Here is an 11,429-nt window from a genome sequence, read left to right as displayed (position 1 = left end):
GAAGTCTGGCTGCTCATCGCCTCTTCAACTCCCAGACTTCTCAAGTCTGGATTGAAATAAGGACACATTTTCTTCCTCCTACTCAGAATCCATCAAGATTATTTTTTTTCCCCAGTAGCAGTTAATTAATTGCCTAATTAATCTGGAGAAAGGGCAAGTGTGGAATATACTCTGGACCTCTCAGGTTAGATCTCCAGAAGCGGTGTTTGACAGGGGTTAGAAAACAGAGCAGTGTTTGACAAAAACCTAGCAACAACTTTACAAGTTTGAGATTTGCTTCACAGCAAATACTCTTCTGTGTGGTCCTTTACCTGAGTGGAATGGAAAACGGATCATAAATAAATTAGAAATAGAGATTAGGTCCACTGGAAAAATACCAAAATTAGATTTTATATTCATGAGAGCTCTATATATAGAATAGTTTCCTCATGCCTGAATTAAAAATCTATCCACGTGCTACTTAACACATTGAATGTGATTTCTGCTAGTGAGGGAAGCCTTTCATAGCCACTGAGGAAAACGCTTGTATATCTGTCTTTCCCCTGTTGCAGGAATAAAGAGTTTCAAAAAAAATATTGCCTGAAACGAACTCGTGCCTTAGCAAGTCCAGTATATCAGACTGTTCCCGCTAAGCTGATGGTAGCCTGGTTTTATCTCTATGACAGTAAGATTTTATGTGGAAGACCGTTTACAAGTGGGAGGAATAGCCAGCTGAAGATATTGAGGTATTACCTGGTCCATCTTAAACTGGATTACGACTGGAGAGACTAACCTTAAGTGTGTCTCAAAGTGCAGTGACAGAGGTTTGGTTCAGTGAGCAATTTTCTACCAACATCATTTAAGAGGCTTTATGTATTTTTAAGTATGGTAGGCATCCATCTTGGGTTATTTGAGTTGTACAGCTGATTCTTCTGTTAAAACCATATAGGAATGACTTTGTAATGGTATTTCTTAAATCTGTAGTTTGGTCTTTGGGACTTTTCCTGATTTTTAAATCCTTGAGAGTATCAGTTCTGAATACTGATTTTATTTAAAAACTAATAAAATTTCCTCTTTTTTGTGAGCAAAAAGGTTTTCGACCTACTGCCTTTCCCTCTTCTAAGAATGGTGCCCAATAGTTAACGTGTATTGCTGTGGGTTCTGTAACATACTCATCCGCGGTCATGTACACCTTGGTGTGTAAACGTGTGCTTCAGAGAATCTCCCTTTTTTCTGTTGTGTTCCATTTTGGAGACGTTGCCAGAGGCTTCTCGTCTCCAGAATGAGGTGACCAGCAGGACGGGTACGTTGGCAGAAAACAAACTCACTCGCCGTAGCTGCAGTTTTCATTCATCTGCACCGATAGGTTTGCCGTTGCTATCTTCAGCTCCGTTTTGAATAATTTCCGAGCAGCTTGTCTGATTAGCAGGTTTTCATCGATTTGTATCAGGAAGGTCTCCGTACTTTGGAAGTCTGTATTTCTGAGCTAGAAAGCCGGGAGGGCGTGGGTGCCAGTTTCTCAGTGTATATGAGGCATTTGCCAGGCCTGGGGCTGTCAAGATATAGAACATTTGCTATTCCTGCCTAATCTGAAACGTTAAACACAAATCCATAAGTGGAAATCCAATAGGATGTATATTTTCAGTGCATGGTTGGGTTTTTCTTCCTCAAGTGCTTATCTGGTATTTTTGTTCCAAACTGCTGCCTAGAGGAATGCACTTGTCATGAAACCGCTTTTATTGCTTTGTTAACATATTTCTCATCACACCAGAATACGATATCCGCTGCTTTATGATTACAATTTGTTCTTACTTTATCTTTTGTTAATTTATTATTTAATTTCTGTACCGAAATGCAATAACGGTACCTAGGAGAGAGGGTGTGATCTTTCTTCTCTTGAGTTCAATGCAGTGCCTCATGTACTGTCTTAATTTTGTACCTTTTTGAGGGGTCATAACATTACAGTACTTGAAAAATGGTATTTTAAGTTACAAATGATGTAAAGATTTGATTCAGTTCTTACCAGTTAACAGTGTAGTTGCATATCCCTTGTCAAATAGTATTTGTTCAGAAAAATGATAATGGATACTTTCTGATAATCGATACCTTCTGATCTCTGTCACAGGAGCTATATTTGCAGGGCAGTTGAGAATGGAAAATTATTTTATTGCATCAAAACCATAGTTAAATAGATTTATAATTATACAGTTTTATATATATGCAGTATATGATTTTAATACTCAAATGTTCTCCAGTGAATTGCAATGAATAAAGTAGAAAGGCGTAGTTGAAGGCAATTTCCCTTGCTTTAATTCTTCTAGTCTCCTCTCATATGTATTTTTGTGTATGACCACTGTCAGATCAAGACTCTGCCTTAAGTAAAAGACAACAAATAGTTTGCTTTATAGTTCAACTTTGGGAAAGGGGTACGAAGACACCCAAATAAACTTTATTATTCTCTCACTCTTTCTGTGTAATCCCCTCATAGTAAATTTACCCAGTTGGTCTTTCTTTTCATGCCAAGTGATGGATATGACTAGACCACCCCAATTTACATTTTTTTCTTTGTAAACTGTTGGGGGGTTTTGAATGCTAACCTACCTTGACCATAATGTATTTTGCTCATTAGATTTTATCATAGGCATCATCGTGACATGTAATCATCATCATTGCATTTTTTTCTTCAGGAGTCCAAAATAATGCTTTAAATAATAATTCTCCAAAACCCCATTACTGGAATAGAGCTGGAAACAGAGGAGCATAAGGTTCACATCTACATGTAGATGATGTACTCAGACTCTTTGACCCAGTATCATTCATGTCTCCCACTGATCATCCTTCCTAGTGGTTAATTTCATACTGGTCCACGGCTAACTATATTAAGTTATGGTTGCTGTTAGGTTTATACTGATCAAAATATGTGATGACTGAAATCCTATTATATCTCCACTCAAAGAAGTTTAAGGGAAATACAAGTGTATGGTTAAATAATTTCCGATGAGATGTGGCACAGCGCGTAGTATCTGAAGTAGCTGATGGCAGATTCATTCATATTTAAAAAGTACTCAAGTCTGGATGCTCAAAACATTTTCTTTCCCGTGCGTGGGTATCAAACATTACTGTTTTGGGTTAACCTAGTTACTCTGTAACCTTGATGATTGTCTCCCAACAGGCAGTATACTACTAATAGTTTTGTTCTTTTGCGTTGCAGGGGGTTCAGGACCGTCGTCATCAATAGCCATAGCTGGCACCAGCCAACCTGCCATCACAAAGACAACATCTGTGCTTCAAGATGGTGTTATAGTCACTACTGCAGCTGGAAACCCACTTCAGAGCCAGCTGCCCATTGGGAGCGATTTCCCTTTTGCTGGCCACGAACACTCACTTCATTTTCCACAGAACAGCTCTTCAAACAACAATCTTCCACATTCTTTGAATCAAAACCTCCTCAATTCTCTACCTATCTCTTTGCCAGTGAATCAGCAACATCTCCTAAACCAGAATCTCTTAAATATCCTACTGAGAAGGCAAGTCTGAGGTCAACCTCAACCCTTTAGGTTTTCTCAACCCGAATGTAAATGCTGCTTTAGCTTTTCTCTCCAGTGACCTGGATGGGCAGGTATTACAACCTGTTCATTTTCAGCTTCTAGCAACCCTCCTTCAGAACCAAGCCCAAGCAGCTGCCATGCTTCCCCTACCATCTTTCAATCTCACCATCTCAGATTTGTTGCAACAGCAAAATAACCCTTTACCCTCAGTAACACAGATGACAGCCCCACCTGACCATTTGCCAAGCAATCAGTCAGAAAGCAACAGGGTGGAGACCCTTCTAACCAACCCCCTGGGCAACCCTATACCCAGCTTTTCAGGCACTGACACTACTTCTAACCCCCTGCTCCTCCCAGCTGTCTCTGGGGCCTCAGCGTTAATGGCCTTGAATCCCCAGCTGGTGGGAGGTGTCCTGAACTCTGCATCGGGCAACACCGCTCATCATCCAGAGGTTTCCATAGCCACCTCTTCCCAAGCAACCACTACCACAACCACTACATCATCCGCAGTGGCAGCACTGTCTGTCTCAACCCTGGGTGGTGGGACCGCAGTGGTGTCAATGGCAGAAACATTGCTGAACATATCTAATAGTGCTGGGAGTACATCTGGTCCAGCTAAACTCAACAATAACTCTGTGGTGCCACAGCTACTTAACCCTCTACTGGGGACAGGTCTGCTTGGTAAGTTCAATTTTTTCACCGATATAAAAGGAAAAAAAAAAAAAAAAAAGAGGGTTGGGGAGGGGGAATTTTGGATTCTAGGTTCTATTTTTAAAGACGCCACTTGATCTTTTTTATTTTTTTTTAAGGCTTTTCTGTGTTACAGCTTGTTTATTTCTATGGAGAAAAACATAACTCTTGTTGTAAGAAATTTAAAATATGTCCTAATTCAATTCAGTAACATTTAATACTGGTTTTGGAAGTTATTTTCTAATCCATTCTTAATTCTGATGCCACCTAGACCTACTCTATACACCTTAAAATTCTGTAACCAATTGGACTTGTTTCATTTTTCAAGTCGTGAAAGCACAGGCGCATCTCCGGGATGCGGTGTTTCATTTCAAGTGCATGTGGCATCACAGGGTTAGTACGAGTAGCTGTGCAGTAGATGAAAAATGGCCAAGTGCATTTTTCCAAATGAATCAAAAGTGCCAAAACCGTAAGCACACTCCCCGTAAAGTAATCCATAAAGCACTCAAAGTAGGTCTTTGCGCAAGTTCAAAGAGGAAGGTTGCCCTTCATAGCCCTTTTCTTATTTCTCTGTGGTTTTTTTTTTTTTACTTTAGTTTGTAGTTTAGAAACCCAGGGTATCTCACTTGACAAGCACCTACATCCCAAAACAAGTGATTAAAAAGCCCTTGAATACAAATTTTTTTCTCCTGGGTCTTTTGATGATTTTTACCAAGAATATGTAATATAGTTAGTACTCCTCTGTTGTTTGGACTATGTAATCTAATAAATAAACTAGTAGGAGGAATTAAATAGTGGCAAAGAGCCGATAAGTACTTTAACATAATACCTCATACTTACCTACTAAATGGCTATCATGAACTCAACCCTACTTTATCTTTTCCATTTAAAATATAACTAACCAATGATTCTGCAAATGGAAATTTTAAGAAAAACATGAGCTTTTAATTAAAAAAGCAAGCAAAAAAAAACCACCCTGGGAAATAGATATATTTTTAAGCTTTATTGTGTCATAAAGTCAGGTTCAACAGCATATTTATTTTACTAGAACTAGAATTTTCATGTAAAGTGAGATTTTCATGTAATACAAAATGTTAATACAACTGTTTCTTTAGAATGTAAAAAAAAAAAAAAAAATTGCTTAGCCTGTTGGCTGACATGTCTGTGAGCCAAAAAACCTTTGCTGATTTGCACTTAGCTCACGTTATTTTGTCACAGTTAATGAAAAACTAGTTTTGTTGGGGTTTTAAAAATTATTTTCTCTTTCTCTCTGTCTCTCGCCTCCTCCTCCTCCCCCCCTCACCACCCACCCCAGTACTGTTTGAAGCAGTCACTCTTTGGAAACTAAGAGTAAGATTCCAAGGCGCCGAATGTCATAGAAGCTCATTCTGCCATACTTGGCTGTGTACCCTTCCAAGGGCAAAGGCAGTCACGTCAGAAACCTTTAGAAAGAGTCCAGGTAGATGTGACATGCAAAAGAAGCCATACTGAAGAAATAAAGGAATAAAGAGTAGGAGACACATGCCTTGAGGACCATTCCGTAGAAGATTGAAGGGAAAAAGTGTTGTTTTACAGAGGCATTTGCTTAGCAGTCATTTAAAATTTGAGTCAAGGAAATTCCTCCTGACTGTTGAAAACTGTACTGACTTATGTTTCCCTGTGTTTGAATTACAGGTGACATGTCATCTATAAACACTACTTTGAATAACCATCAGCTGAGTCATCTCCAGTCGCTATTAAACAACAATCAGATGTTTCCTTCAAATCAGCAGCAACAGCACCTTCTCCAGGGGTATCAGAACATGCAGGGCTTTCAAGGCCAGCCCCCAATTCCTGGCCCAGCTAACAACCCAAACCCCATGGCATGTCTGTTCCAAAATTTCCAGGTAGAAAGCAAAATGAAATCAATATTCAAACAAATGTGCAACTCTCAGTAGGTAAAATTATATCCTCCATAGTTTGATTTTTTTTTTTTTTTTTTTTTTTTTTGCTGTGTGATTTAGACAATATGATATATACAATTGCTTGCCTCTTTCAGTAGGTTTTGAATTTTGCAAATCAGTAACATTTGCTACTGAAATTTTATACCTTCTTCCTTAGAAATTGGGTATAGTTTCTTTGGAAAGAGTTATGCTGCGTGTATTGAAAAAAAATACGCTAAGTGTGTTCTGACAATTACTATACACTTTTAGCAGACCTGTGCCGCTCCACAGAAATGATCGTAAATTCCCCGTTAGACCACTCTAACAATTCAGTGGTGAGAAATAAATATTGATGCCACTTTACAGTAATTAGAAACTTAAGAAATGATTGTACTTGGCCACGTATACCAGTCCTCTTATATTCTCACTGAAATTGAAGGGAAGAGCTAGCTGCGATGTGGATTGTGTAGACTGACGAAAACGGGCATTAGAGTGAATATACGGTGACAAACTGTGCAAAAATGATTCCTCCCTGCTATCCACCTAAATAGACGATTCTTCATAATGCAAGCTGAACTATCAAACTAACATACTGACAGGAAGCATAGCAACCAAAATAGGTAATAAAACCAGAGTTAAAATACATATTTGTTATTATTCGGTATTACCGTGGTTGCTGCAGAACTGCAGACGTGAAGACGAAAGCATGCAGATAGTGCCAGAAAGTGCTTTTACCCTTTAAGAAGGAAAAAGAAGACGTGTCATTTTCTCAGTCTAGATGTTTCACTGCTCTTTCAAAATCACAGTCTTCTAACTGCCTATTCCCTCGCTTTGTATGAATTTTGGTAGCTTTATCTCAGTATTTTTTGCTTCTGATTCTCAGTTATATAAATTGTAATGCTAAGTATTTAAAGGAGCTTTTGGAAATATTTTATCCTTGGTTTTTACGGGTTTTTTGTTATAGCACTATTACTGGTATCATCTTCGCTGCCTACGTATGTGACAAGAAATATAAAAAGCACAGTTACTTTAATCTGAAGGTTACAGTTTACTGTGGCAGTGCCTGACATTACAGCTGCAATGCAAAAGGACGCAGGCATGGTTTACAGAGGACTAAAGTAAAAAGGGATCCCACGAGAGAAGCACATAACCGAAAGGGGAAAAAATAGAAATGTTAGCCAATTCCAAAAGGACAGTGATGGCCTACATTCCAGAAATTGGATGAGAAACGTACGAGGAGCCCAGAACGGTTGGTAGGGAGGAAAGAAGCAAAATTGGGGTCTGGGAAGGAACGAAAGAGAATAGTTGAGAGCAGAAATATTGACCTGGGTGGAGTTGTTTAGGACTTGAGAGAAAAAAGGAGGGTGCTGTACGTCAGTCAGAAGAGGAAATCCCTGAAAGTGATCTGAAAGATGTGATAATGTAGTCTCAGCAGTGCATAGTAGGTTGTATCGTTTCACGCAAGGTGTCTGTTTTGACCCACGAGGCCAAGCTCGTAAGAGCCAGTGATTTCGTTTTTCTTTTGTTCAGCATTAAACTTCCTAACTGATGTATAACCAAAATAAAGTTATGTACTGTAACAAATAGTCACCCTGGCCACCATCCTGATTTTTTCTATCAAAATGAAACAAAGTTTGTCTATGGAAATGGTACTTTAGGCACAATAGCAATTTCCATCTTTTTCTCTACTTTTTCCAGGTGAGAATGCAGGAAGACGCTGCTGTCCTAAACAAAAGAATGATCACTCAAATGGGAATGGCACCAGTTCCTGAGAGCTCCAACACTATGCTTCCTCCTTTCCAAGAAACATCTTGTGATTTGCAGCAGAGAACTGAACCATCTCTTGGACAACAGGCGAAGGATAACCTCAGTGTCGCTGCTCAGGGTGATACATCGGTGGACGCTATCTACAAAGCAGTTGTAGATGCTGCAAGCAAAGGAATGCAAGTAGTGATCACCACTGCCGTTAGCAGTACAACACAAATGAGTCCCATTCCAGCTTTGAGTGCCATGAGTGCCTTCACAGCCTCAATTGGTGACCCATTAAATCTTTCTAGTGCTGTCAGTGCAGTAATCCATGGAAGAAACATTGCCGTTTCTGATCATGAAGGTAGGATAAGGAACGCTAGAGGAACACGAATACTGAAGAATTCAGAACACGGTAAAAATTCAAGTGAAGGGGATGGGTATGAGTATTACAAATCAACAAGTTGTAACACACCCAAAAAACAGTGGGAAGGGGAGCAAAGTCCTGTCGGTGAGATAAATAGATGGAAATGTGATGAGTTCCTAGACCATTCGACCCATATCCATAGTAGTCCTTGTCACGAAAGGCCCAATAACATCTCTGCACTGCCATTATTACAAGGCGAGCAGCATCAGACACTGTTATCACAGCGAAACTGTCAAAGTGATAAAATGTTGGAGGAGAATTTCAGGTATAACAATTACAAAAGAACTATGATGAGTTTTAAGGAAAGACTGGAGAACACTGTGGAACGATGTGCACACATAAACGGAAATAGGCCTCAGCAGAACAGAGGATTTGGGGAGTTGCTGAACACTTCTAAACAAGACCTGGTTCTGGAAGAGCAATCTCCGAGTTCCTCAAATAGCTTGGAAAGTTCGTTAGTTAAAGACTATATCCATTACAATGGAGATTTTAATGCCAAAAGCATTAACGGGTGTGTGCCTAGCCCTTCAGATGCTAAAAGCATCAGTAGTGAAGATGACCTAAGGAACCCAGATTCCCCTTCTTCAAATGAGCTGATACATTACAGGCCGAGGACGTTTAATGTTGGCGACTTGGTCTGGGGCCAAATCAAAGGACTGACTTCATGGCCTGGAAAACTAGTAAGAGAAGAAGAAGTTCACAATTCATGTCAACAAAACGCTGAGGAGGGGAAGGTATATTTATATATATATGCACATATCTATCTATCTATATACACATGTACATATGCCCATACAAACGTTTATCAAAACTTTCTCAGTCTGTTCTTTATTTTATTCTTTGTCTCTTATTTTAGTGGTACAAATTGCTTCTTTTCATAACTATAGCTTGCAGAACTGAATTTTCCCCGTAGTTATCTCATGAGAAACTTCTGCCAGTGCCATGAAAGAGATTATATTTTGGCCTGGTTATGCTTTACTAACTACTTTGTGCACAAAGGCTTGCTAGACAAAAAATTTTGTTAACAAAATTTGTTTAGCTTACATTGTGTCTTTAGTTGAACTTATGGCTGTGTCCAAAGAAACTGATACGGAGATATCTAAAAGTGTTGAAAACTGCAAAAAGGGAAAGTGATCTAATCAGGTTGAGGAGTCTGTAGTAAGTAAAAGCTTGCTGATTGACACATACTCTCTTTAAGATGAAATGCATGTGCATTTTCACCTTGAAATGAGGTTTTGACCGTCTTTTAATAGTGAAGAAAGCATTCCAATTTGCTCTTTCATACTAAAATCTTTTTTTTTTTTGGTTGACAAATCATGTGCCTGTTGGGGAATATATAGAACATGCAATTATCGAGGAGTTATTGGTTATTTTATGATGATAAATTTTTCAAATTCTGGTCTCCACTACTTGTATAACATATTTGTGAAGTTCATATAAAATGTTTCACGTCTTCCCTATATAAATATTTTTAAGTGCTGTTTTATAAAATGCCAATTTTAAAAATATGTAAGTTGTAAGGAAAGACTTAATGAAACAACATTTTAGCCCTGACACGAAGAAATCAAACCACTTGAAAATTATACCTGCCTAGTACATTGCACGACAACAGTCCTAGGAACCTAAGAACGGTGATAGTGGGTTGGACCAAAGTATTCCTTTCCTCAAAATTTGGCCAACAGGAGATAGAGGAAAGAGAGTACAAGAACATGTAGAGGAGTGCTTCTTCACCAACAGCCTCTGGCTCCCAAGGAACTTCCTGAGCTGGAACTGGTGTATCTATGGTGTATCTATAGTGTAATCACTGCTGGTCTTACTGCACTTCATCATCGTAGAGTTCTCCGAGGTTGACGTGCAAATGTAATTTCCCCAAACAGTCCAACAGGTCTTCCATGAATTGGTGCTGTAAATAACTGGGGTGATGTTTGGCCAGAATGGTTTCAACCCTAGTTCAAGAGAACTTTAGTCTCTCTTTACAGATGTAAAGAGAGACTTCTCTGTTGATCTCCGTAGCTACAAAGGTTTCAAAGAGCTCCCGTCTGAGTACGCTGAACAAAAGTATTTCCTTTTTAGAGAAATCAACATGCCTTAGTAACAATCTTTGAATGCATAAGAGCTCGTTCCTTATAAAGGTTAGATCTCCAAGTTACAAGTCAGTTTATAAAGTATAGGCAAATGAGGCTGACTACAAACTATAAAAGATTAAACAAAACTGGAAAAATTAGGTGTACAATATCATTGACCCATATGATTTACGAATACAGTTCTTACACTGCACCTGGGTTCCAAGTATGCATTTATGTATTAACTTCACAAAATTTTGTATCCATATCTACGTGACTGCTTTGATACATTTTAAGAGCTTCTTTTTTATAACTTTTGTAAAGAGGTGAAATTTTTTTCATTTGCATTCCCTAGCAATTTTATAAGTTTACTCCCCAGTTTGTGGATACCAGAATATATGGTTGCTTTTGCACAAACCTACCTTCTTTAATTTTGTGTCTCTTGTATCCGTTATGTAAGCGTTGTGTAATGTGCTATTCAGTGGCACAGATTTCATTGTATACTGAAGCACAAACAACAGGGAAGCAAACTGTGGAAATGCATACGTTGCTGCTCGTGCGGTCCTGTCAAGACATTTGTGGCGGCAGCAAGAGAGATTGTTTCAAGTTCTTCATCAGCAAGTCCCACGTAATGGATCACCTCTCACATCAGAAGGCCTTTAATTTAATAATACTTCTTTTTTTTTTTTTTAATTTAAAATTATTATGTCTACTTTTCTCTGACAAGAAATACTGAGTGAATGACCATTCCAAAGGTCAGGAGTTGAGGCTGAAAGGTGGGATACAGGGGAATATGAAAGAGGTGAAGATGGGCATGTGCTCTATAATAGTTCTGTTCCTGGTTGAAAATCGGCAGGAGCTCCCCTGCGCAGTGGCAGTCTAGACGCATGTTCAAACGCTCCTATAACACGGAGGACAGCTACATGCTTCAGATAAAGAAATTACTTTGAAAACCAAACCATCTTCAGAAATTCTGCATTTCCAAAAGTCCTTAAAGGTTACAGTTCCTGGTGGGAGTCACTAGCAGCAGTTGCGAAAATTCCATTTTCTGTGG

The 11,429-nt window shown here is 38.9% G+C and overlaps 1 protein-coding gene across 1 annotated transcript in view; it reads left to right on the top strand.

Annotated features, from left to right (window-relative positions):
• The window catches only part of MBD5 (methyl-CpG binding domain protein 5), a 45,797-nt gene that overhangs the window by 22,942 nt on the left and 11,426 nt on the right, over nt 1-11,429 (top strand). Inside the window, 4 exon segments of the mRNA XM_009697298.1 lie at nt 3,191-3,500; nt 3,502-4,208; nt 5,892-6,103; nt 7,838-9,046. Coding sequence (XP_009695600.1) covers nt 3,191-3,500; nt 3,502-4,208; nt 5,892-6,103; nt 7,838-9,046 — 2,438 coding nt within the window.

Source organism: Cariama cristata, unplaced genomic scaffold (assembly GCF_000690535.1).
Source record: "Cariama cristata isolate BGI_N322 unplaced genomic scaffold, ASM69053v1 scaffold6153, whole genome shotgun sequence".
Lineage (NCBI taxonomy): Eukaryota > Metazoa > Chordata > Aves > Cariamiformes > Cariamidae > Cariama > Cariama cristata.
This window is presented reverse-complemented; position numbering and strand designations above follow the sequence as displayed.